We start from the raw sequence: 27,958 nt of genomic DNA on the forward strand, positions 1-27,958 counted from the left end.
ATTTCAGCATACTTTAATGACAAAAATCAGGTTTACTCTTGTAAGTACTATAGAGATAATACAGCTAGGAGAGGGAACGCTGAGTTCTAAGCTCACTCTTAAATCCTCATCAGAGTTAATAAAGAACTGAATTCTGCTCCCACTGGAGTCAGTGTGAAAATAAACTTCAGTGGGGAACAGGATCAGACTCTAAGTTCCATTTGCAGAACTGTTATTATTGGTGGTGATGTATAGCCAGAACAGACAGACTTTGATTCAAGGTTGAGCTTTAAGGGCTTGCAGTTTAAAAATAAAACAACAAAAAAACCCAAGCTGTACATGTGGACTGAATAAGTTTGATGCAGAGCAGAAGCTGTTGAGAGAATTATGAAGCCATTTTTAGTCTCTTTTCAGAATCTAACCACAACTGGAAGTTTCTAGTTTCTCCATATTTTTTAGTTGAGCAAGTGAAAAAATTATTAGAAACATGGGGAGTGTGTGCATGGGGATGGGTATATGGAGGTTGTCATGCTTATATAACACAAGACCAGCTAAACTGCTTTTGCTCAAACTTAAAAACCTAATTAGTAGGTTAAAACCAAACAGCATTCTTTCTGGGATTAAACTTTCCATATGCATCTGAAAGGGGAGTTAGAACTGAAACTGCATTTCTGAACAAGGTATCAATTGCACTAGCAAATGCTACAATGTATTTTGATTGCCAAACAATGACTTTCTGATCAGAGAAAAACCAATCTTCTTTTTCCTTGTCACTTTCAACTTCCAAACAGAAAAGAAACACAACAAATCTCCCAGCACAGGGAACAGATTTGTTAAGAAGGTGCAATTGTTAGTTACTTTTCTGACCATAACTACCTTTAAAAAGCAAGTTAAGTTTGAAGAAAATATTTTTTTAAAGTCATGAATGTTGAAGTCAACAATTTTATACATGCACTTTTTTAAAAAAAGAACATGTTTTCTATTGCTTTGTTGGGTTGCAAAACACCAGAACTAGTTACTACTAAACTTCTTACTATGTAACCAAATATCAGCAATTTTTCTGTTTTGGGGCCTTCAAAGGCAGGTTCCACCTCTCCCTTCCCCCCACCCCTGTTTCTGTATAGAAAACTGGCCAACTGACATTCCCAACTGCCAAGAACCTTTTGACTTTAACATTCCATCCTCTCCACCTGTTAGAGGTCTCGCCTGTAATGGAATGCTAAACTGTATGATACTGTTCAGCCACTAGGTGGTGCTGTGTGAGACAAACCTTAATTAAGCTAACCTCAGCCACACCTGACAGGGCATTAAAGTATCTTGTTATAGGAAACACATCTGGTGTGTATCTCTATGAGAAGTCTGTAGTCAGTCCTTATCTGCTACAGAAACTTGACTGCTAGTAGCAGCCCTGCAACCTATTGTGTACAAGAAGTACATGACATCACTGAAACCCATTCTACTTGCTGTTTGAATAGCAGTAGAGCTGAAGAGTCTATCATTCAATGTGCTCCTTATTTCACCTGAACCTAATACAGCTGCAGGTGTTTCACCATAGCACAACCTTCCTCTAACTGCAATTGATCTAAGAATATCAACAGCCTTAGGACTATCTGATCTTTACAAGGTGCTGCACTCTTACTCTAGGTGATTGCACAGACTTGCCCAATCTTTGTTTTTTCACTAAAGACTCTTGTTTTATAGCCCACAATCTGGCTTTGCATCTTTTTCTTTCCGGATAACTGCTAGAAATTTCCCCCTTCCCCCCCAGTTGCTCAGGACTATATTCTTCTTATTTTTTAGGAAAAGCAGGGCTTGTTTTTAATAACTACATTATTTTTATTTAAACATTATATAACTGTAACACAAGAGCAGCCAGAGCCTGGTGTTGACTGCAACCGGCAGCTCTCTGCAGTTCAGAACCCCACCTTCCAAAATAGAAAATCACTTTTGATATCTGCAGCCACACTTGAATCCTGAGGTAATAATCAGCTGCTCCACCCTGAGGATGCTTTATCAGTTGCTTTGGGTAAGGTAAAAGGGGCTCATTGTCACCCACATGATTTGCATCTGGGACCAAGGGTGTGCAAAAGAACAGTCCCCCTTGTATGACCTAAACTCTCTGGGCCTTGTGATGGGTTTTGTTCTCCTCCCCATGCTAAGCAGTGACCACAGAAATCATCTTGCTCACTGAGTAACAGTGTTCTGGGGAGAGATGCAAATGGCCAGGTCCCTGTCAAGAGAAAACTGGCCTAGCCTGGTGGAAGAATGAGAGATGAGCACAGTCTGGGAAGGAGATGCCTGAGCCGTACTTAGATTAGGAAGGAATTGATAGACTGTGAAGGTAAAAGCTTGATGGGTTGTTTGTTTGGGTGGGAGGCTTGGAGAAAAGTAGAGAATACTGTAGTGGGGTGTCTTGTTTCAGAGAGTCCATTCATAAATGACTACATCCTTGAAGGGAGAAGCTGGTTTACAGGTGTGATTCAGCATGATGAGAGATGAGCAGAGGGGAAGTTTAAGAGGTAAGGGACAGATGGGGGAGTCAACTGTGAATATATACAACCTATAAAAATGTTAGTTTTACATAAGTTAGTTTACACCTTTTTGACGGGCCAATGTAGGTAGGTCTGTGGTGTAACTTAGCAATACTGCCCAACTTAGACAAACTGCAAAAGGGATCATTAAGCAAAACCGCAGCCTGCTAAGTTTTGTCTTGGCTAAGAAAATGTTCACTCTTCCCAGTGACTGGCAACTGCTGATTCCCCCAGCATAACCTCAATGAAAGCTGAAGAGGCAGCTATGCAGAATACCATGAGGAAGTCCTTGGGGGTGGGAGGTACATAATGGGTCAGACCAAAGGTCCATCAAGCCCAGTATCCTGTCTTTCAACAGTGGCCAATGCCAGGTGCCCCAGAGGGAATGAACAGAACAGGTAAGCATCAAGTTATCCTTCCCTGTTGCTCATTCCCAGCTTCTTTGGCAAACAGAGGCTAGGGACACCATACCTGCCCATTCTGACTAATAGCTATTGATGGACCTATCCTCCATGAACTTATCTATTTCTTTTTTGAACCCTGTTATAGTCTTAGCATTCCACAACATCCTCTGGCAAGGAGTTCCACAGGTTGACCGCGTTGTGTGAAAAAATACTTTGTTTGTTTTAAACCTGCTGCCTATTAATTTAATTTGGTGACCCCAGAGTTCTTGTGTTATGAGAAGAAGTAAATAACACTTCCTTATTTACTTTCTCCACACCAGTCATGATTTTATAAACCTCTATCATATCCCCCCTTAGTTGTCTTTTTTCCAAGCTGAATAGTCCCAGTCTTATTAATTGCTCCTCATAAAGAAGTTTTTCCATACCCCTAATCATTTTTGTTGCCCTTTTCTGAACCTTTTCCAGTTCCAATATCTTTTTTTGACCACATCTGCATGCAGTATTCAAAATGTGGGCATACCATGGATTTATATAGAGGCAATATGATATTTTCTGTCTTATTATCTAGCCCTTTCTTAATTATTCCCAACATTTTGTTTGCTTTTTTGACTGCTGCTGCACATTTAATGTATGTTTTCAGAGAACTATCCACAATAACTCCAAGATCTGTTTCTTGAGCGATAACAGCTAATTTAGACCCTGTCATTTTATATGTATAGTTGGGATTATGTTTTCCAATGTGTATTACTTTGCATTTATCAACACTGAATTTTATCTGCCATTGTATTGCCCAGTCACCCAGTTCTGTGAGATCCTTTTGTATCTCTTTGCAGTCTGCCTGGGACTTAACAATTTTGAGTAATTTTATATCATCTGCAAATTTTGCCACCTCACTGTTTACCCCCTTTTCCAGATCATTTATGAATATGTTGAATGGGACTGGTCCCAGTACAGACCCTTTGGGGAAACCACTATTTACTTCTCTCCATTCTGAAAACTGACCATTTATTCCTACCCTTTGTTTCCTATATTTTAATCAGTTACCAATCCATGAGGACCTTCCCTCTTATCCCATGATAGGTAGGAGTATATCAAGCTGTGAGAATCTCACGGGTAGTGGGATATTTGTTATAAATTATGTGGGGAAGTGAGTGAGAGCTCTAATCACACATGGACTGCCTTCACTAGGGGAAAAAGTGTTCTTAACTTGTGTGTAAACTACAAACTGGCTTGTCTTCATTAGAGTTCATCTTGCAATAGTTAAATCGATTGAGAACACAACCTTTGTTCTCACAGTGGGGCGAGGAAGGTCATGGGGGAGTTGATAGTGGAGACAGCATGGGGGTTAGCTGTGAATGTGTGTTTAGAGATGTAGCGATTTCGTTGTAAATGCCTGTGACTAGCCTTCAAGTGTACGTCTTATATTATAGGCGTCTTCTTTATTTACAATACTTATTTTCAGTCTAGTCTGAATACAATAGTAAATAACAAGAAAATGCATAGCGGGCTTTTTGCAAGGGGGAGGGAGGTAGGAAAGCTGCATGCCCCGCCTCCCACTCCTCCTCGCAAGAGGCACTCCCTCGCCTCCTAGGGAATTGGACTCTATTAGAGTATAGGATGAGACCTTCCTGGGCGGACAGATTATCCCACACCTTCCTGCTGGAGGGTTTCTTGTACTGTATCTATTCCTGTGTTTTCAATTCTATGGAAGGGTTGGAGGCATGCGGGGTGGGGGTTGTGTGTGGTGCAGTTGTATGGGAGGACGCAGCATTGGTGTGTGTGCAGGATGTGAGGCAAGTGCATAGGAAGGCAAAGTGGGTGCAGTAGCCGTGGTGGAGTGGCAGAGCCGGGACTATGATGCTGGAGACCGGTTCCACGGAATCCCATTTGCGGAACTTCAATTGCCCCTTTGAGCCCCCATTTCAAGCTGTGAATGCAGTGCACCACGGAGACTGATTTATTGCGATGCGCAGAAAACCAGGAGGCGGGAGCATGCGCAGAAGAGAGCATATTGAAGCTGGTGAGTAACGCATGCGCATTGTAGAGAGAGGAAATAAATCCGAACGAGCAGCGTGAAGCATGCGCATGCGGGCCCCGCCTGGTCCTGCGCTAAGGGGAATTCGATTAGTTATTTACGGTAACAGAAGTCGAATGAATTTAGAACCTCTGCGCTTCCCGTAGTGCGGACTGTACCAAGCCGGCCGGGGGAGAGGTGCATCGCGGCCAGGCCCGGCCGTTCGCCCAGCGCCTTTGGGCAGACGCACGCAGTGGCCGGCTGTGTGACTTGAGGCGCACGTAGGGAGGCGGGTGAGTATCAGGCAGGCCCGGAGTGCGATGGGGTCGGAGTGTACGGAGGCTTCCCCTCCCACCCCGCGGTCTGCAGTGCAGTGGCGGCGCCGGCGGAGAGACGGGGCTGGGGGCCGCGGCTGGGTAATGGCAGCGCTGTGAGGAGGGGGAGCGGGGCAGGGACTGCAGCCTCAGGACACGGAAGAAGGAGGGAGGCCGGCCGGCCGGCTCAGGCCTCTGCTGCCAGGTAACCCCGCGCTGGAGGCGCCTCTGGCTTCCCAGCGAATGCCGGGGGGAAGCGGAGCAAGGGCTTCCCGGCTCCGAGGGGGTATGACCTCCTCGCGTATGGCCTGGATCCGCTGGGCCCGTCTCGGGGGGGGATGTTACCGCCGAGCGCATTTGCTGGCCCTGCGCCTCCCGAGAGGGCTGACTGCTTCCGCACCTCCCCAGGGATCTGTTGGCTGCTCCCCAAAACCTCTCGCCCTCGTGACGGGTTTTGTTCTCCTCCCCACGCTAAGCCCCGCCGGGTTGAGGTCCCGGCCATGTTTGGCTCTTTGCCCCCGTTCTGAGTTGTTCCTCGCAGGCCCCGGAATCCGCCCCCCGGGGGAATGTTACACCCCCGTCCCCGCCAGTTTCACTTTTGGTTTGGGAGTGAATAATGTGGGTGTGGAGGGGTTAGGGAGGTGAGGGGCCCACTGCCCGCTCACTGATTCCGCTCCTGGGCGATTTCCAGGACCTTGGTTGCTGGACTTGGCCAAGTTAGATCTTTTCCATGTTCCAACTTAAGTAGCCAATATCTTGTCCCCTGGCTGGCTCCCCACACTCCACCTTTGTGTGCCTTTTGCTTTCACAACATATTTATATAGCTGAGAACTATTGGGACCTGCATGTGGTCACACAACCTACATTTATCACATTTAATAGTTCCCCACTCATAAATAGAACATATAACGATGGGAACCAAAGGCTGTCTGCTTCTAATATACGATGGGGTTAAAGTGTATCTACCTGGTTTTTCACTAGTGCAAACGCTTGGTGTAGAGAAGACCTGCACTGATGCATCTTGCTCTGAAGTAAGCTGCATTAGTTTACTTTTTATATTAGTGCAGTGTGTCCACGTTGTAGCTACACTTAAACGCAGGAGTGTTTGTCTGACACCCCCTTATAGACAAGCCATACTGAATTTTCTGAGGATTAATTAGTTCATCTAAAATGTTTTTAAATTATAAAAAGAAATTATGTAAATACTTTATTATAGTTTTAACTCCAGCCATGTGTCCATCTCCAATAAGCACTCTATCTCAAACCAGTTAATATTTGACATTTGTGGGTGTGTTTCTTTCTCTTTTTTTTGTGGGGGTCAAAAAGGATATGAAATTGATATACAGATTACATATATTCAGCACCACGGAAATACAGCTTCATTGGTCCTGCATACCTCATGGGGGAGATATTTTCTTCAATCAAGTTAGTTTCTCATGACAGGAAGAAAACTCTTCCTTGTGTAGAGATACTTAGAGAGAATTGGGGCAGCAACAAACTGGTGTACAGCATGCTATACAACCCTTTTGAGGGGATGCTGCTGACATGTGGGGACATGGCTATTAAACCCTGCTCATACAAAAAGTGCCATGGGAGCCTTCAAACTCTTAAAGAGCAGAGATAACTTCTGCTTAGGTCTCATCAAAAGTGTTCCCACATATTTTAATATACTTGTGTGATTAATCCTTTTAAATAAAGACAAGTTACTAATTTTTGTTGGTTGCCAAAGACATGCTTTATTGTGGTTTGTTTCTTTTAGTGGAGTTCATCTTCCTTTTGGAAGACATACCCCTCAAATCTCTTCCCTTCCTGGGATTTTTTTTTTATTTTTATTTTTTTAAGAAGGAAGGGACCTCAGGAAGTCATCTAGTCCAACCCCCTGCTCAAAGCAGGGCCAATCCCCAGACAGATTTTTGCCCCAAATTCCTAAATGGCCCCCTCAAGGATTGAACTCACAACCTTGTGTTTAGCAAGCCAATGCTCAAACCACTGAGCTATCCCTCCCTCCATTATAACTTGTTGCCATTTTTGTCAATTCATGTTAATACCCTGTTTCCCCGAAAATAAGACAGTGTCTTATATTAATTTTTGCTCCCAAAGATGCGCTAGGTCTTATTTTCAGGGGATGTCTTATTTTTCAATGAAGAAGAATACGGTACACATTTTTTTGCCTTATTATCGGGGAGGTCTTATTATCGGGGGGATGCCTTATATTACAACGAGAGGCAAAACTGTAAGTAGGCCTTATTTTCGGAGGATGTCTTATTTTCGGGGAAACAGGGTAGTAGCAATATATTATCTCTGGATTCTGGAAAATACCTTTTCTTTAAACATAGTAGTGTCCATTTTATAAATGTTTTGAATATTTATACTAAACTGAAAATACTAATACATCATTTGGTGTGTGTTAATAGTAGTAAGTTTGTTTGTTTTTTTTTAGCAGGAAAAAGGTTCCTGTTTTAGAACCTAGGACAGTATCTTGATGTAACTTGATATTCTCATCTGTATAAATGTCCAATACTACTCAGAATCCTACTAAGCTCTCTGCCTTCATGTTATTCTAGTAATGAGTTCCACAGGCCAGTTTTTTAAAAGTATTTCCTTTTATCAGTTCAAAACTTGCTGCCTTTAAATTTTATTAAATTTCCCTTTGTTATTGTTGGAGAAGGTAAGTAGAAGTGCCTGATCTACTGTCTCTTAAATCATGCATTATTTTGTATGCTTTTCCCATCTTCCTGCTTTGTGTCCTCTCAAACTACACAGACCTAATCTTTGCAGTATTTATATGCAAGTTTTTCCATGCTTCAGATTGCTTTTGTCAGGGATCTCTGAACATCTTCTATTTCTACTATATCCGTTTTAGAGAAAGTGGCTAATATTGAATACGGTCTACTAACACTTTTTGTCTTTTTGGCTGCCGTTACATATTGAAAAGAGGTGTGTGTTTTTTTGTTTTTTTTTTTTAAATTTTATGCATTTGACAGCACTTTGTCAATTTCAACTATTTTGTTCATGGCCAGGTGCTCTTTTGTCTCATGTGCAAGCATGCACTTCTGTGGGAGGAATTCATGTGTACAGTCTTTCCTGTGCCCTACGAAGGGGTATACCAGTAGCATAAAAAGCTGCTCCTGTTTCTGAGTTTGGGACCCAGAGGGAGTTGGCTTTTATCTAAAGCTATCTGGATCTTTGCTTCCTTGGATAGGACAGGCTTTACCTTACCTATTTCTCAGAATTTTGACTCTTTGAAGCACTGATATTCTACCTTCATTCTGAGGCCAACTGTCAATGGCCTTGTTTCTATTGCTTTCAAGCAATCCTTGCTGACCTCAGATTCTGTTTGGACATTGTATAGAAGCCGTACACAGCAACTATGTAATCCACTGGGCTAGGAACCATTCAGTAAGGAGGCAAGATTATTGCTGAAGTACACTTAGGATAGTTTTCAGCCAGTAGTGAAGACTCCAGCCAGCAGTTACTATGTAGTAGGTGAGTGTGCTGACACATGCAGTGAATTCCTAAATGTTACCAGGCTAGTACCCTTCAACTTGATCAGCTTTGTCACAGATGGGGAGTCATTACTCCTTGAGAAAGAAGACTATTTTTCTCTCGGAACAAGACAGTTAAGGTCATTGAATAATAATCCTTTCAAGGCTTCAGTGTAAAACACGAATAATTTTCCAACAGATCAAGATACATAACAAAGGATGGACTTTCTGGATGATGATGAACTTTCACTGTTGTTCAAGGTGGCTAAATTAAACCTGTTACTGAGTGCCTAAGGATTGTCACTTCAGTGTTTTAGGAGATCACATTGTAATACTGCAGTGCACAACCCAAAATTTTACACTGAACATCTCTGACTTTAAGGATGGACTGCCTCCTTTTGCCCCTCCTTCTCATACAAAAGTTCATAAGTACTAGAGAACCTTGTGTATTCAAGTAGTGCCAATATGAAGGATTGTGAGGAGGCATCTCTAATTAAGAATGTACAAATACAGGTCTTTCTGCTTCTCATGGACCAAGCACTGCAAGTAGTTGAGCTACAATGCTGTACTCTTCAGTGTCCGTTGACTATTTGTCATATCCTTGAGGGTACTAAATCATGAAGATATGGAAGTGCAGGGATTCAACTAGAATAGAGTAAGTAGCTGAGATATATATATATATATATATATATATAATATGGAGAGAGAGCTCGCAAGCATGATCATCTCAAAGTCTCAAGGGTAGAGTCTGTCCAATTCACCATCAAGTGTTAGGAACTATGTAACAGCATGTGAAGAGCATAAGTCTAACTCTTAACTGAAAGGGATAAGGAAGAAATTTTTATGGGAATAACCTTCCCTGCCCAGAGATCCATTGTCTATGCAGGGTTTATTAATTTTTGTTTCTTGCTGCTGCCAGACACAGGATGCTGAACTAGCTAGACCACTGGTCTGATCTAGTATGGTAATTCCCGTGTTTTAAGTTGACTGTTATCCCTTAACCTATGGCTCACTAGTTTAATCACAACATGTGGAGTCAACTCTACCTGGTTTTAGGATTACCAAGTATTCACATAACATAACATTATTAAAACCATTTGGAAAGAATGTGTTGCCTAAGCTACTAACACTTGCTCATTCTGTTAGCAGCATTTGGACGAATTCAAATACCGTTTTTTGAAATATGTTTCTTCAGTGGGTTACAATGTTAACCCTCTGTTTATTTTGTGTGTGCATGTGAAAATATGTATAGTCAGTATAGCAAATTTATACTTGTGTATTCCTCTGGAAAACACAACTTTTTGACCAGCAAAAATATAGAACTATTTTTTCATTGTTAATCATCGGAGTAAGAGGTGGGGCTAGAGTTTTGTGCATGGTCTGACAAATTTTCATGTTAAATATTGGTGGTCTGAGATAGATCTAGGACACACAATACTAACTTTTTTTTATATCTTTAATGTATTCAGCATGCTTGTACATCATCTGATAAACTGTAAGCTCCTTAGGGCAGGGACAATCTTACTTTGTTCAGAAGCAACCAAATCACATTTCATAGCGTTATGTGAGAATGTTAAGTTGTACACATTCAGTGTTCCTGTTAAATGTACATTATAAAACACACTGTTCAGTGCAATTTGGCAGATTTGATGTTACTTTTTAGAGACCTTAACTTTAGTCTTCATAGATTTGGACTTTGTGTGACAATGTTAGAATAAGAGGTGCATATTTAATTTTTTACATAGGGTCCTTGATGCACAATATTACACCAGTGTACATAGTTATAATATGAAGAGAAAGTTTAAAGGTGATGCTTTTAAAGAAATTACTGTTTGCTTTAAAGGAAGAAGAGTTTCAGGACTCTACCAGTTACTTTCTAAAAACTCTTGAAACGTGCTGTTTGACTGCTTCTTAATGTTTAGGAGGTTGAGACTAACACTTTTTTCCCCCCTACAGATTAACACTAAATCCCCACAATGTCCCTGAAACCACGAGTAGTTGATTTTGATGAAACATGGAACAAACTTCTAACAACAATTAAAGCTGTTGTAATGTTGGATTATGTTGAAAGAGCGACATGGAATGACCGCTTCTCGTATCCTTTAAACAGTATTTCACCTTTATTTTTCTACATATGAATATACTTAGCACAAAGTGCAATGGGCACTCTGTGCTAACCCACTAATGTGGGCTTGATCATTAAAACGAATGAGATTTTCACTGACTTCAATGAGCTTTGGATGAGGTGTTGAGAGGAAGACCTGTGGTTTTATACAAACTTAATTGTTGTTCACTGTTGTTTTTGTATAGAAGTGGAAATAATCAAATCTATTTTTCACATTGCTTTCAGCAGGATAAATCTTAATAGGTGTAACCAGAGCTGTTTTAACTGTTTTCTTTCCCTTCCAAAGAGGTATTTGTTTTTGTTGTTAAACTCATTTATATCAATCTTCCACTACCCTGGAACTGTTCTTGCTCAAAACCTCTATTGGTTGAGACTCCCCATCCTTATAAGCAAGCTACTTTAATTATACATGGAAGTAAAACCACTTATTGGTTTTAAGTATTCTTCATAGCATGTAAAGACATAATTGTTATAACTTAAATCACTTCAATGAATTAATAGTGGCCAGGGCAAAAACTTCTGCCACATTAGAAACTCACATCCTGCTTTAATGCCATTTACCATTTTATTCTTCTCCAACAGCTAAGGATAAATAATTTTTCTTAAATGTAGTTTGTGGTGATACTCTTCTCTTTTACGTATAGTCTTATGATGTGAAGGGTCTTACTTTTTGAGAGAGAAGCATAGTTGTCGCAACTAAAATAGGCTTGTAGAATAATGAAGAGGCATAACCTACTGACCTATTTTTTTTTTTGCCTTCAGAGGAAAAAGCTGCCTTGTAATGGGGAATAATGAGTGAATTCTAAGTGACTTTTCAGAGACTCACCTGCAATCTGAATTCTTCTGACAAGCAGTAATTTTCAGATCCAAGAGTCCAGATACTACAGGACAGATTTTGATGCATAGATTTCTACCACATAAATATACAAAAAGGGAAGAAGAGCCTTTTGAGTCTACGTCTGTTTAACAAGCTGTGTTTGCATTTCAGAGTAGATGGCCTTCTATTGTGTCCATGTTGCTGTCCCTAAAGAATAACATAAAATTGAGTTGGTTGCAAGTCTACTTACCACCTCACTTTCAAGGACAATAAGTTCTCTGATGGCTCTTGCATTAGAAACCCTTTTATAATTGCACTTCTGGAGTCATGACTTCTCACCCTCTCTTTAGGACAACCAGATTTAAAAAGCATTGTTATTTCTATAATTTAAAAAGTCACTACTGATTTGGTTTGAGAGGACTTGCATTTTGTCAAATTGTTCTGTTACTCTTTAACTGCAAGTGCAACTCATGAAAACCAAAAATAAGCTGTTTAAGAACTGCATATTCCAATCTCAAAAGGATGCATAAATCAAGGTTGTAACTCTGAGCTGTAGAAGTTAGCCAGAATCTTAAAAAAAAAAAAAAAATTGTAAATTCAAAATACTTGCAAATTTACATTTGTTTTACACTCTTCAAGAGCCTGCAAAGGAATAAGATAAGTGTTCCTGCCCTGATGATCACCCACCACAGCGTGTGTGTGTGTGTGTGTGTGTGTGTGTGTATATATATGTGTGTGTGTATAAAAATTTTTAAATTGTACATGGGAGCCTTGTTTTAAAAATTCAAGCTGGCAGCATTTCTCGTGTTTCAGAAACATTTGAAATTGTTACGTCATAAATCACTGGAGCTGGATTTTTTTTTTAATCTATTTCAAAATATTTCCTTTTTCCTATATAACCCCAATTTGTAACTTTTGTGTGAGGAACATAAAGATTATTTTTGAACCATGCGTGATAAATTTTGTACTGTTCCCCCTTCAGAACTTATTCTCCAGCTTACTGAACATCAGTCAACTAGAGAACGCACACTAGCAGACTCCCAAAATTTGCTTAGTGGAGGCCCTTGGTGTAATTCCTAGGACCCCAGTGGTCAAACTCTGAATTCCATTCTAGGAAGGTGGCAGCATGGTGACTATTTTGGCATCTTGCAGCTATAGGAGAGGAGATCTTCTTGGAATACCCACTGCACCTGCGTAGCATGATGAGCTTCTGTCAGCTTGTAGTTTCTAAGCAAAGATTGGCTCTTTTTGGAGCTGCTTCTAGCTTAAGTAAATGATATACTTCAACACAAGTCTCATTGGTGGGTATTCAAAACTTAATAAAATTACCAATTTTTTTTCTATACAGTTAGTATTAACAGTTTATTTCAGATTTGGAACAATCATTTAGTAATTCAGATGCTCTGATAGTGACACTTGAAAAAAAAATAAAAAGCTAGTTTTAAAAAGCCAGCTTGTTTTTTTGTTTTAAAAAAGTGGATTGCACACGCACGCGAGCGCACACACACACACACACACACAAGCTTCAGATGTCTTGCTTAAATGAAAATAGTTTAGTTTGGAACAACCTGTCTCTTAAGATCGTTCCGATTTTAGATATTTGTAAGGGCTTTAACCTTTATACTAATTTGTCTTAAATGTGTATTAAGGAAATGTTACACCATTTGCCTTTATTTTTCTTGCTTTTTGTTAGACTTGGTAACCTAGAGAAGTAATGTGGCTAAAGAATTTTGAACTGTGTAGTATTAAAACTCTCTCCCTATTTAGCACACTTACTCATTATAGCACCATTGATCAGTCTGATCTGTTTAAAAAGTTGATAGTATAAATAAACTGATGATATAACCAGAAGATGGGTATGAAGAATGGGGAGGAGGAGGAAGTATTTAGTTTTTAAATGTGGTGTGGTATGGTATTAGAAACTTCATATTTACTGTGAATAACTTTAACAATATATATATATTGTTACAGAAAAAGGAATCCAGTTGATTCTAGACCACATTTTGTAGCAGTGTACTATCGTACACTGCAAAGACCTACTTGCAGTAGTTGAGATGGGCTTAGGTGGTCAAAGTGAGTCTTTGGTATTTCAATGAGGGATGGTGCTCTCAAAGGATAATCTCACTTCTGGAATTTGCTTCTCCCCTCTGTTCCAACAGAGCCTGAGGTTTGTTGATCTTTTTATAGGGTTGTCGTTTTTTAGTTAGGATAATTCTCTTTAAAATGACGAAAACAGGATAAATGAGTTTGGGATACCAACTGAATAGTGTTACCTGCTTCTGATAAGGAGCAACTCATAGACTCTCTATTTAAAGCATGACTAATTTTTAGCTACCTTTTGACCTTCAGATTTCCTGTCTGCACCTCTGCAGAAATAAAATCGTTCTGGTGTTATTTCACTACGCAGTGTTATCACAGTACAGATGCCAGTTTGGTTTTGTTTAAAACTTGTTACTGTAAGTATCTTAGCTATTGAGAGTAACTTTTTAATTTAGAAAGTTAATGTATTAAACAAATTGATGTGGCAAAGCTTCTAAGCAGTAACTTGCAGGACAACTGTACTTTTATCAGATTTTATTGGGCTAAGGTAGCTAACTGCTTTTTTTTTTTTTTTTTTTTTTTTTTTTTTCACACACTGTTTAACAGTAAAAGTAAATCTTTAGAAAGCGGATGTTCAACAGTGTAGAATAGTGTGGCGTTATGTTTTTTTCCTTTTTTTTTCTGTTCCACAATATGAAGGTCCACATTTAATTGAGGATTCCAGGTGCCTTTGCTTTTCACGCCTGCATAGTCACTTTTTCAGCCAACCAAATAGACTGAGGGACACCCGAAATAAAGGATCCTGTATATAGAATATTTCAATTGGGTATAAAATGCCAGCAGCATTTCCTGCTCTGTTCACCCTAACATTTCACAAAGGATTCTGCAAGAGACTAGAAATCTGGGAGTCTGGATTTACATTTTGTATTTTTTTTTTTTGACACTTCCATCTTAATTACACTTTTAAATAGGATGCCAGCATAATTCTCTTCACATTGGAGTCTGTTGCATGGGCATGGTTGCCAGTCTTCAGAATGGGATGTGTCCTTCCCTTGTCAGCTGGTTCCAGATGACTTATCTGTATGAGAATTCTCTGGAAGTTCTGCTTCTGTCTGATGATGCACATCAGTTCAGAGACTTGTGCTACTATATAATTCTAATCTGGATGGGTTTTTGAAACTTGGGATGTGAGTATTCAGGAGGATTTGGGGACCTCAGAGGTTATGTTGATAATATTTATTCACCCTCTCTAGATTCTCTCCTTAGCCTGAGGTGAGCCTAGTTTTGCATTGCTGGCTCAGGCACAGTGCAAGTGGCAGCTGCCATTCGCAATGTCACACACATGCTCTTGCAACCTTTTCTCTCTACCTGAGGCACAAGTGGCACATGTCCCCAACTTATTTGGCATTGGCCAGCTGTCAGGTTTAGGGCTGAAATAAAAGGACAGCTGGCTTCCATTGTTCAAGATAACTCCTTGCATAGTAGAAGCAGGATTCTATTCCATCTCCCAAAAGGTCAGGAGAGACCTCAGGACAGAAATGGCTAGGCACGTCTTAAAGTTTGGAAATTTGTTTTTGGGACATATTAGCAGGGATTTTTAATCACCCTTTTCTTAGAGGCACTTCCTTCGTGAGGGAAGAGGTATTTCTTTTAACAAACTGTGAGGACAAGTTTGGCTGAGGAGTCGCCTCCAATATCGCTAAGCTAGCTATGTATGTGAACTCTCACACTTTTTTCCTCTGTTTCTGGAGCCAACAGTTTAGAAGAAAAATCTGAAGTACTCAATCTAAACATAATTCTATCGAAGGCACAACAAATTTGTTTTGCCATGTCTCACTGCTACTCATAAGGCTCTTCCACTTCAACCAAGAAACAAAGTGAGCTTACTCTTGTGCCAGGATGGGGAAGGAAGAACCCCCAAAACAAACTTTTTCCTTCTTATTCCTGATACTGTATTCAAGAGATTGTCTCTCTGATTCAGTTACTGTTTGACTCCATTGGCCAGAAAAGGCCAGAGAAGCTGCAGATCCAACCTGAGTTAAATACTTTTCTGAAGGGCCAAACAGGAGTTGGTGATACTAGTGCACAAATTGATAAAATTATTTGCTTAGAGTGGGAAGCTCCTGTGAAATCCCAACAGTATAGACAGGTTTCAGAGTAGCAGCCGTGTTAGTCTGTATCCGCAAAAAGAACAGGAGTACTTGTGGCACCTTAGAGACTAACAAACTTATTAGAGCGAAAGCTTATGCTCTAATACCTTTGTTAGTCTCTAAGGTGCCACAAGTACTCCTGTTCTTCTTTTTACAGTATAGACAGTTGCTTATATTCAGCATGCTTACAGAAGCCAAGAAGTAGTTGTGCAGATTCCTCAAGTAGCTGTGGCGTCAGCTGTAGTTTCTTAGTTGAGTATAAAGTTTATTCCAGATAAGGGATACTGCTGATCTATTTGGTCTTTAGGGAAGAATTCTGGTCATAGAATAGCAGGGTTGGAAGGGACCTCAGGAGGTCATCCCCCTGCTCAAAGCAGGACTAATCCCCAAATGACCTCCTCAAGGATTGAACTCACAACCCTGGGTTTAGCAGGCCAATGCTCAAACCACTGAGCTATCCCCCCTTTTGCATTGGCAACTGTTTTGACAGAAGCCTGAATAATTTATTTTAATAGGATAGCCTTGAATAATGAGTTAGGTCTGTCAGGGCAAGAAAATTTAAGTTTAGTACCGAGAGAGAATTCTGCCATCTGCATTTCTGGCAGGTTGTCTCATTTGACACTATTAAATGACACTATTCTCTACTTTTGCTATCGCTTCTAACCTAGGCAGGTGTGCTTGCTTACTTGGAAGGCAGATGGATAGGTGAAGTAGCTTCATCTGTGTTTTATTTAAAAAAAGCTTGTGTTGAGTCATTTGGGCAAAGCAGTTATGGCATCTAGTGAAAGGGACAATTCCTTTACTGTCTACAAGGATGGAAGATTTTCTGAGCCTGGCGCTATAAGAAAAGAGAAAATTCTCCATACATTGACAAGGCTTGGAATGAAGATGGGAAGGGGAACTGGGGTTAATCTCCAGAGCCTCTTTAGATCCAGCAAAAGCCAATTTGATGCCTCTATCGCACTAAAGTAAGGGCAAACTCGCTATATATTAAAGATAAACAAACTATCACATATACACAGGATTTAGAGGATATAAAGATAGGATATGCTCTGGAGCTGCTTTAATCCTGCTCCTCACAACAAATTATCCCCAGCTTTCTCCAGTCTGGTAGTGACGTATAGTGTCAACAGCCAGTTCTAATTTTTGTAAACTGAGGCACTTAAGCTATCCCACAGAGAGCAGCATTTAGGGAAGTTGATACTGTATTCTTTGTGGTCCCCAGGAAGTATGGCACAGTGAGCACTTCTGGCACTTGAAGGGCACATCTTGCTCATGAAAATCAGCAAGCTCAGGATGGAAACTCTGGTTTCTAGCTCTTTGTCTATCCAGAGTTATTGGTACCCTCATGAAGTTGCTGTGTACTGTGGTATTCTCTATAAACATCTTGCCTTGGGCCCATGAGGACTCTGCAAGTTTGATTCTCAGAAGCTGGCCATACAGCTCCCTGAAGGAAAAGGAGCTAAAGATTCCACCAAGAGATATGGATGTGAGTCTGCTCAGTTTGAGCACAAAGGGGAGCCATGAGTCAGAACTTGTTTTCTGTTACCACATGAGTTTGGAACCATCAGGCTATGAAAGACCTATAATTTCACCTGGACTAAGCACGTGTCTTCATCCATGTCAAAGTCTTGACTATAGAATAGTAAATAAACAGCAGAATCCTGGAGTCTCTTTTCTCTAGAGACACCAAAGTCCTACTTCAGTGGATTCAGTTGTTTGCTTTTATTCAAGAAGGTTCACGCTTGACTCTGCAATAGAGTGGATAAGCAGGCTGCAGCTTCGCCTGGGAGTAAGTGTCTCAATGAGTTTTTCACTTTAGTGTCCCAGTGGGGTGTTACCAAGTTTTGGATCTCTGTCAAATCTCAATGCAAAGATGTGCTTTTCAAGGACAAGAATGCCAGGGTTGGTGTCTTGGTAACCATGGCTAAGCCACCGCCTGTATGCCCTCCCCCCCCCCCCCCCCAAGCCAAGGATCTCCCCAAAATCAGAGTACACAGAACTATTCACTGATCTCCATCCAGGAGGTTGTGGTGGTATTCTGTAATGGAGAATTTGAGACCACCCCTACGATCATTCTGCTGCACCTTCTGTGTTTGCGTTCCACCCCTGCAGCCAAACCCAGCCTGGCTGTTGACAAGAAAAAAATTGACTTTACTTTGTCTCCACTATTCTGTTTTCTGTGCTACAGTATCGTGGAAAGTGGGCTACATTTGCCTGTTTCCCTGAAAAATCAGGCAGCTTGCTGAAAGCTGAGATGTCATATACCCATAGAAAATCCTTCCTGAATAAAATGGCGACATAGTGAATATCCTCAATTCCCCAGAGAAGCCCTACTGTATCCATTCATCCCATGTATCAAAATTTCTCAAACTGGCTAATCCGCACTCTAAGTTATCAACCTGGAAATTCAGCTAGGTCCTGCCTTTTCTAATGTGTCATCCCTATGAATCCTTGGTATAGTGCCAACCACGCTGTTAAATGATTGATAAATTTGTTTTACCAGGATTTCCATCCAATATTTTCTTCTCTCTTTGCCCGCTGAGGAGAACCCTTCTTGTAATCTATCTGTGCGTGGAGTATTATATTAATATAAAACTTTACAATTCTTGGCTTTTAAGATGCCAGCTGCCACATAAACCCCTTTCTGACTTATTTATTTTTGTACTTCAGTATTTTCATATTATCACTTGCATTTAAAACTAAGAATTAGGTTTGGAAATTTTCTTTGAAATCTCTTTGTATATTCTTTTATTGGTGTTGAATGAGCAAATGGCTTGCCTGCTGTCCATCTCCTTTTAAACTTTTAGCAGGCATGCAAACATGCCGTCCTAAAATAATGTAGTATATGATTAGAGGAAAATGGGTCACATATGCTATCTTGCAGTTCAGATAATCTTTTGTATGCAAAGGTTTATTTCTGAGATACTGTATTTCTAGCGTGGTTGATTACATAAACTTGGATCAGCATGAATGGGTTTTCATTTTTTCTTTTGCATTTCTATTTTAAAAGATTACTAAGCAATATTAACCTTAAAAAAATGACCTAGTGTCCCTAATGCCATCTGTATGGGAATCCTCCTTATTCTAAAATGTATATTGTTTCCTTGACCAAGTGATAGTGTTGAGAAAAATTACTTTTTCTAGTAAACTTTCCAAACTACATGCTTTGTGCTTGCTTTAGTCACACTTAACTAAGCAAGTCTTAAGAGCAAAAGTGGATCCATTCTTCAGTGTCCGTTTCTCTCCGTATCCCAAAAATAGTGAGCATAAAAATTCTAATATCTTAATCATAATTGTATATAGCATGGAGATGATTTTTGGCAAATAAAAATAATCTGTTTTGGTTGAGAGTGAGAAGTAATTATTCAGTTTTTGAGATTACCTAATGTTCGTGTATAGTGGAGTTTTTTTTTGTGGGGTTTGTTTAATTGTTAGTGTCCTTGTCTAAATAAGAACCTCCTAGGGATTTCCTCTTTTTGAGATAGCTAGGTTAAAGATAAAATACTGTAAATTTCTAGGAGATTCTCCTTTAGACAGGGACCCTAGTAATTTTATTTAAAAAGTCACAGCTTCAGAAACCAGTAAAGTTATATTTCTTACAGAGCAAGGTAAATACTTCTCAAAAATCCATCTACTTCATTTTTTAGTCTCCACTACAAAAGCCTTCTTTTACTAATACAGTTGGTAAATACTAGGATTCCAAAACACACACACATTGATTTTTCTTAGTATGTGTGGTGGCAATTCAGAGTTCATACATCTCTAGAAATGCAATGAAGTGGTAACTTCTCTTAAGAATATTTGCTTTTAGTAAAGCTAATTATGCAAGACTTTAAAAAGTGCGCCTAAATTCATCTTTAAGCAATAAGGGACTGATTTTCAACAGTGCTGAGCACTGAATTGTTGGACACCCAGCACTTTGAAAATCAGGCCATTTGTTTAGGTGTCTAAATGTGTACTTTGGCCAAGGTGTTTTAAAAATGTGTGCCTAATGTCTTAGTGTTGCAAGAAATGGTATCCCAAAGTAATGTGCATACACCTGTATGACACATTATAACTGTTTGTTCTGTCCAAAATGTGAAAAACATAAGTATAACCTTAAATTTACAGAACCCGTTTAAAGACCTTTTTAAACCTTGACTTCAAACTCAGGGACATTTATGCTTTATGTGTGGCCTATCCAGAACCTCTTGGAGAGAGACTTTATACAGAGACTAAATTTTTTTTGGAAAATCATGTACGCCATTTGCACAAGGTAACTATTATATGACTAAAAATATGCATGTTTTGTCACTGTACATAACAAAGAAATTCTGCCAGTCCTATGTGGATAGATGTAGCTGACAAGGTTCAGAGTACATATTCTTGCTGCTTTCGCTATTCCTTAAAGGGAGTATAAAACATGGTCTCATAACCCAAAATATACCTTAGTTTTGTAACATTTTGTTGGATTGAGGGGGAGTGTAAATGTATTTAGTGTGACTGGATAATTTCAACTAAAATTATTTGAATAGTTTTCCAAAAGTGTCTTCTACTTCTTTATATTTTACTGGGGAAAAAAGTTGAAAATAGGAGGGAGGGGAGAGATGGGGAAGCACAGAAAATTAGATTACCAAAGCATTGTCCAGTTGAGTATTTGCTTTATAAACATGTACTCATGAGGATATTTCAGCAATTCTATTTTTGTCCTTCATATACCGATTGAGTCAATCAAACTATATTTCTTCCAGCTTGCAGTATAAATTCAGTTTCCCTGAAATAGGGACTCTGAGTTTGTCCTTGTGGCTTGAAGTACACTATTGAAACTCATAGTAATCAATTGACTCTCTTATGCTGTCAAAAAATACTGCACATGCATGTATACACAATATTTTGCCATTACATTTGGAAAAAACACTTATAATGTGGCATGTTTTTTTTTCCTTCATAGCGTGTTCTGGAATCTGAAGAACAAGTACTGGTTATGTATCATAGATACTGGGAAGAATACAGTAAAGGGGCAGACTACATGGACTGTTTATACAGGTAAATTTTGCCAACAAGCTTTTTTAAACAATGTAACTGGAGATCACTGGAGTAAGACAGTTCGCGGATAACTTGTAGAGAGTTGGTTAAAGGATGCTGTAGAAGATGACCTTGCTCACGTAATATGGTGGCAGCTTTAGCCATGGTTAGAATATAGCCCAGATTGTTAATGACTATAGTGTTATAATTTGATAATGGTCTCTATGAAATAGGTTTGTGGTCTCAATGTTTAGTGCAGTGGTTCCCAAGCTGTGGTCTAGCGATATCTGTGGAACACATGCTAGTGGTCCACAGAAAGTTGGCTGGCCAAGTTGTGCCAACTCCCTTCTCTGTTTCTACGTGCTACACTGCATTAAAGATAGGAGGGAACTCTGTGTAGCTCGAAAGCTTGCCTCTATTACCCATAGAAGTTGGTCCAATAAAAGATCTAGCCTCACCTCACCTTATCTCTCTGTAGTTTACTAAGGTCGTTGTATGTAGTATGTAAGAATTGTTTGAGTGAATGTCCACGCAATTTCCATCATTGGTGCAAATACAATCTGATCTTGCATGCAAGGGCTCTTTTGAATAGTAGTGTCCTTCCTTTGGGGTGGCACCTGCACTCTGAATGGCCTCTTGATTCCTGTAGCGAAAGGCATACAGGACAGTGAGGCCTCAACCATCACTCAGTTCCTTCTTACTGCCTGTGACTGCAAGATGGAACATCAGCAGCATCTACATCCCTTGCTTCTAGGGATTAGGCTATTACTTTAGTAGCTTTTAGGTAGGTTAGAGTAGTTAGTAGGTTAGATTTGTTAGATTTCATTTTTGCCCACTGACATTTAAAATAAAACCGCTTTATGCATACCTGTTTTCTTTCCATGCATGCAAAGCAGCACGAGTGAATGAGACCCCCTAGGAAAAGTGGATGAAAAGGACAGGAAAAGCCAAGATGATAAAACTATTGTTAACACTGATGTTCTTAGTCTATATTACGTAAAACTTTAAATTTGACACTTCATAGATTTTTTTTTTTTTTAGTGTATAAGCTTCACAAGTTGGTTTAGGTGAGGACGACTATATCATTGTGTCTCATTTATAATATCTCTTTAAAAATCCTGCTTTTCTCAAGGTTTTGTCTAAATTACTTGTATATTAAGAACTCTATATGAAAACACAAATTTTATCTTTGGTCTCTGGTATAAAGGTGGAAACCTGTATAGTTTCCTAAGAACGTGTTGAATGAACGTTCTAGGCTTGCAATACAGCATTCACTTTTCATATACGTAAAAGTTAGTTTCTAAAATTATTAAATTTACTTAGCATTTTCCTGTTCTTCTTCAAGTGATTGCTCATGTGCATTCCACAAAAGGTGTGCGTGCTCGCCATGTGCACCACTGCCGGAAGTTTTTTCTCCTAGCAGTACCGTAGGGGAGTGCCCGTAACAACCCCTGGAGTGGTGCCTCTATGATGCGGTATAAGGAGCACTGTGTGCTTCTCCCCCCCCCCAACCCCACCCTCAGTTCCTTCCTGCTGCCAGTAAAGGTGCATCGGAACTGCTCTGCTCCAACTTGGCTGCAGCTTTCCTCTTGAACTCTTGTTCGTTCATAGTTAGTAGTACCTGTAGTTAAAGTAGTTTAGATGAGTGTTAGTTTAGTTTAGTGCGCCCGTGTTGGGGCATGCCCTGTGGTTTAAGTCGTGCAACACTTGCGGGCGGCCGCTGCCAGTGAGTGATCCGTACATAGACTGTTTACGCTGTCTGGGGGAAACCCATCTCAGCGATCGCTGCAAGGTTTACAGATCCTTCAAGCCTCAGACCAAGAAGGAAAGGGGCTCCAAGCCATTCTGATGGAGTTGGTGTTGACTCCTACTCCAGTGCGCCACTCTGAGTCGGCACTGAGTACTGCGGTGTCGGTGCACAGCAACCCTTCGGTGCCTGGCACCGCTCTCCGTCTGCGGGGCATGCCAAAAAGGGTAAGAGAAAGTCATCTCCACCGAGTCACCAGAGCAAGACCGGGGGAGAGACTAGACCCACACTGGGCAGTTCTCGATCCCTGTCGGCCTCCAGACCTCCGACTCGTGTTGAGCAGAGCAGCCCAGCCCACTCGACGCCGACCTCCCCGGATGTCTGGGTGCTCTCCACGCCGGAGGCGCTGCAAGTGGCCCGGGATGTTATGTCTCTGCTGGCACCATTGGCTCCCCAGTCCAGAGGCAAGCCACCACTTGGCTCTCCGCAGTCACCGCCTGGTCGGTACTGTGCATGGTCTAGGCAATGTTCCTGATGCCGTTCGCCATCGACCCCCAGCAGGTTGTATGGCTGGGTCCCGCTGGCAGGGGTTCCAGGCACCACTCCGCCTCGAGGGACCATAGACCTTGCAAGGGGAGCGGGCCCCATCGAGACCGGGACTGATGCAAGCGGAGGTCCTAGTCTCCGAGAGACTATCGTAGCCCGTCACGATACGGCATGTTCCCGTTCTTGGTCTTGCTCCAGGACCCCGCCGAGGTGCCAGCGATCGACGCAGTCCTAGGCATCGATCGCTGGCACCTCGCTGTCATGCATCTACCCATCAGAGCCAATCGCGGAGCAGCTGTTACCAGTGGTACTCCCACTCCTCCGCGCTGGGATCCAGGTCTTGTGGTTGGCACCGTTCCCAATGCCAGTGCTTCTCCCAGTCGCGGGACGGTGGCAGGTCATATGCCATGCCAGCCTCCCTTCATAGTCATCAGTCGATAGGACAGGCTGAACAGCCTGCTACGCCGGTACCACATCAGGTGCAGTTTCACTGGGCATCTTGGCTGGCACCATTGTACCAATGGGCCCCGTGGCCCCTGACACAGCCACCAGTGGTGGCTCGCTTGGTGGCTGGAGCCTTGGAAAGACAGTCAGCCTTCCTATATCAGCCTCCCAGAAGGGAGTCGGTGGGCCATTGATCTCCGGTTCCACGCCCGGAGAGGGACTAAGTGGTGGGACCTCTGGCACCGGTGGGTACGCAGAATACCGCACCCCCATCCTCATCCTTCCCTGATGAGGTGATTACGGCCCCTCCTCCACCTGTTCCACAGGAGGACTCTAAGGCCCACCAGAAACTGTTGAAAAGGGTGGCATAGAGCCTCAATTTTCAAGCCAAGGAGGTGGCGGAACCCTTGGACTCCCTCTTCAACGTCCTCTCGACCTCGCCACCGCGCAGGGTGGCCCTCCCACTCCATGAAGGGGTGGCAAAAATTTCAAACCCCGGCTTCCTTGCCCCCCAATCTCTAAGAGGGTGGAATGGAAGTACTTTGTGCCCACCAAGGGGCATGGATACCTGTACACCTACCCTGCCCCCAACTCCCTGGTGGCAGAGTCAGTTAACCAGCCCCTACTCCAAAAAATAAAGACTCAAGGAGGCTGGACTTACTTGGGAGAAATGTTTATTCATCCTCAAGTTTCCAGTTAAGGGTGGCAAACCATGAAGTCCTCCTGGGGCAGTATGATTTCCGTTTGTGGGGCTCTCTGCTGAAATTCAAGGACTCCCTCCAGGAGCGTGACAAGAGGGAGTTCAAGGCTCTGGTGGAGGAGGGTACAGCGTCTGCTAAGGCGACCCTGCAGGCAGCGTCGGATGCTGTGGATACGGCTGCAAGGTCTATGGCCTCTGAGGTGTCCCATGAGGAGGGTGCCGTGGCTTCTGCTGTCTGGTATGTCCAGCGAGGCAGAATTCCTTCCGTTCGATGGCAAGGCCCTGTTTCCAGAACAGATGGACGTGAAATTGCACAGGCTGAAAGATTCCCGCACAATGCTTAAGACACTTGGCCTCTATGTCCCGGCTCTGGCCAGGACCAAGTTTAAGCCTCAGCCAGCTCCGACCCAGGCCACCCACTCTAAATATGAGTCCCCTTATAAAAAGTTACGGGACTATAAGAAATGCCCAAAGAGGCAGTCCCGTTCTGCCCCCACAGCTTGGGCCTTCCAAGGGCAAACAGGTGGGAAATCATCAGTTTTGACGGGATGCCCAGGAGCGACTTACCCGTTTATACCAGGGATCCACCCACAATAAAGCTTCCCTTCTCTAACCGGTTGTGTGCTTTTCTCCCAGAGTGGTCGTGGCTGACGTTGGACCGTTGGTCCTCAATACCGTCTCCTGGGGCTACACCCACCAGTTTACCTCTACCCCGCTCAATCACCCTCCATCCCCGTCCCTCCTAGGGACCCCTCTCACGAGGCCCTGCTAGAGCAGGAGTTGGGGCGGCTCCTTGGCCTGATGGTGCCAGCAGAATTCAGACACAAGAGGTACTACTCCTGCTATTTCCTTATCCCGAAGGCCAAAGGGGGGCTCAGGCCCATTCTGGACCTGCGAGGCCTGAACCAGTACATGATAAAGCTCAAGATGCGCATGGTCTCTCGGGCCTTCATCATCCGCTCCCTGGATCCTGGGGACTGGTACGCTGCCCTCAATCTGCAGGACACATACTTCCACATTCATATATTCAAGGGGCAGAGGCGCTTCCTCCGTTTCACGGTTGGGCAGGAGCACTGCCAATTTACAGTCCTCCCGTTTGGCCTGTCCACTGCTCCCAGGGTATTCACAAAGTGTATGTCTGTGGTGGCAGCCTACCTCAGATGTCGTGGGGTCCAGATCTTCCCCTATCTGGATGACTGGCTGGTCAAGGGCAGCTCCCGGTCACAGTGTGGGATCACGTGGCGCTCCTCCTGTCCATATGCGCCACCTTGGGCCTGTTGGTGAGCAACACCAAGTCCATGTTAGTCCCGGTGCAGCGCATAGAGTTTATTGGGACAGTCCTGGACACATCGGCCAAGGCCTCCTTCCCACCGGACAGATTCGAGACCCTAAAAGGGCTCATCAACATAGTCACAAGGTTCCCCGTGACCACAGCCAGAGCGTGCCTCCAGCTCCTGGGTCACATATCAGCGTGCACATACGTGGTTCGCCATGCCAGACTCAGAATGAGGCCCCTCCAGCTCTGGTTGGCCTTGATGTTCTCCCAGTCCAGAGACAGGATGGACAAAGTCCTCACTGTGCCCGAACTGGTGATCTCCTACCTACAATGATGGTCCTCTCCATGGAACATGCTGCATGGGGTCGCATTCAGGGACAGGCCCCCATCGGTGGAGCTGGTGTCTGACATGTTGGACCTGGGGTGGGGAGCCCAGGTGGGGAACGTTCAGACCCAAGGTCTGTGGTCCACACAGGACCTTGCCCCGCATATAAACATCAAGGCGCTCGGGGCAGTCTGGCTAGCATGCCTGGCCTTCCGCTCGCACCTGGAGGGCGGAGTGGTCAGGATTCTCACAGACAACACGGCTTTGATGTTTTACATCAACAGGCAAGGCGGGGCCCGCTCCTCTGCCAGGAAGCCCTCAGGCTGTTATTTCTGTATAGCCCATGGCATTTGCCTACAAGCCCACCACTTACCAAGCGCCCGGAACTCGTGGGCAGCTCGCCTGAGTCGAGACTTCTCTTCTCAGCATGAGTGGATGCTACAGCCAGAGGTGGTGCACAGGATTTTCCAAGAGTGGGGAATTCCCCAGGTGGACCTGTTCGCAAGTTGGCAGAACCGCCCATTCCACCCGCCGGTGCAGGGACACTCCCATGCTATGACTGGCCGATTCTTTAAGGGATTGGATCGTCTCTTCCCATACATTAGGCTCCCAGTCACGCAGTGGGACCTGAACTTGGTGCTGCCCTGGTTGACGGGTCCTCCATTTGAGCGGCTAGCTCCGTACTCCTGGTCGCACCTCTAGCAGAAGGTAGCCTTCCTGATGGCAGTCATGTCAGCTAGGTGGGTCTTGGAGCTCAGCCCTGACCTCCGAACCCCTGTACACGGTGTTCCATAAGGATAAGGTCCAGCTCCGACCACATCCTTTATTCCTCCCCAAGATGGTCTCCACCTACCCCATGGGTCAGGACATCTTCCTGCCGGTGCTCTGTCCCAAGCCCCATGCGTCCAATGAGGAGCACCGCCTCCACATGCTGGATGTGAGACGGACTCTGGCTTTTTACCTGGAGTGGACAAAGCCGTTCAGGAAGTTCTCGCAGCTGTTTATCACCTCGGCTGAACGCATGAGAGGTCAGCTGATCTCCATTCAGCGGCTCTCCAACTGGATCACTTCATGTTTTCGTACCTGTTACTACCTGGCAGGAATCCCCCTGCTGCTGATTGTGAGGGCACACTCAACGAGGGAGCAAGCCTCGTCCGCTGCCTCTTCAGCCTGTGTCCCCATTCAGGACATTTGTAGGGCTGCCACATGGCCTTCCGTTCACCTTGCATTATGCGATTGTCTCCCAAACCAGGGAGAATGCCGGGTTTGGCAGGGCTGTGCTCCATCCCGAGTGTCTGTGAACTCCTACCCATCTCCAACAGATATAATTTGGAATCCCCTATTTTGGAATGCACATGAACAATCACTCGAAGACAAGACAGTTACCTTTTTCTTCACTGGTGTTCTTCGAGATGTGTTGCTCATGTCCATTCCGCATCCCACTCCTTCCCATCTGTTGGAGTTAGGGTGACCAGATGTCCTGATTTTATAGGGACAGTCCTGATTTTTGGGTCTTTTTCTTATATTGGCTCCTATTACCCCCCCACTCCCTGTCCCGATTTTTCACACTTGCTGTCTGGTCACCCTAGTTGGAGTTGTCTGGCAAGAAGGAACTGAGAGTGGGGGGAGCAGGCAGCGCCCCTTACACTGTGCCATAGAGGCGCCACTCCAGGGGTCGCTAGGGTGCTCCCCTACAGGTACTGCTAGGGGAAAAACTTCCAGCACTGGTGCACATGGCGAGCACGCACACCTATTGTAGAATGGACATGAGCAACCCATCTCAAAGAATACCAGTAATGGAAAAATAAATAAATAAAAAGAACTTTTTCTTTCTACTCAAAGGTTTTATTTGAACCGATGGACTTGGTGCCAATTGATTCAGCTAGGGGAGTGGCTCCTTTCCAAACACGCCTAGAAAGAAGTGTTAGTTTATGCAATAAGAGGAAGAAAAGGATGCAGCGTTTTCTCCTTTAAACTTGTTTGATTCCTAGTCTTTGCTTTGTTGTGGATTTTCTTTTTTTTTTTTTTTTTGTCTTGGGGTAGTGTCTAGAGGC

General features: G+C 42.9%; 1 protein-coding gene across 13 annotated transcripts in view; it reads left to right on the plus strand.

The window, feature by feature from the left end:
- Positions 1-2,208: 2,208 nt before the first annotated feature.
- Positions 2,209-27,958, plus strand: part of CUL2 (cullin 2) — a 103,121-nt gene continuing 77,371 nt past the window's right edge. For 4 of the 13 annotated variants that reach the window (XM_065586767.1, XM_065586771.1, XM_008162927.4 and 1 more), the window contains exons 1-4: positions 5,161-5,447; positions 10,684-10,822; positions 20,015-20,117; positions 20,793-20,887. In XM_065586767.1, the coding sequence (XP_065442839.1) occupies positions 10,704-10,822; positions 20,015-20,117; positions 20,793-20,887 (317 nt within the window). In that variant the 5' untranslated portion in view covers positions 5,161-5,447; positions 10,684-10,703. The other 9 variants (XM_065586770.1, XM_065586769.1, XM_008162928.4 and 6 more) reach the window with 9 other exon arrangements.

The sequence above is a fragment of the Chrysemys picta genome, chromosome 2, assembly GCF_011386835.1.
Source record: "Chrysemys picta bellii isolate R12L10 chromosome 2, ASM1138683v2, whole genome shotgun sequence".
In the NCBI taxonomy this organism is placed as follows: domain Eukaryota; kingdom Metazoa; phylum Chordata; order Testudines; family Emydidae; genus Chrysemys; species Chrysemys picta.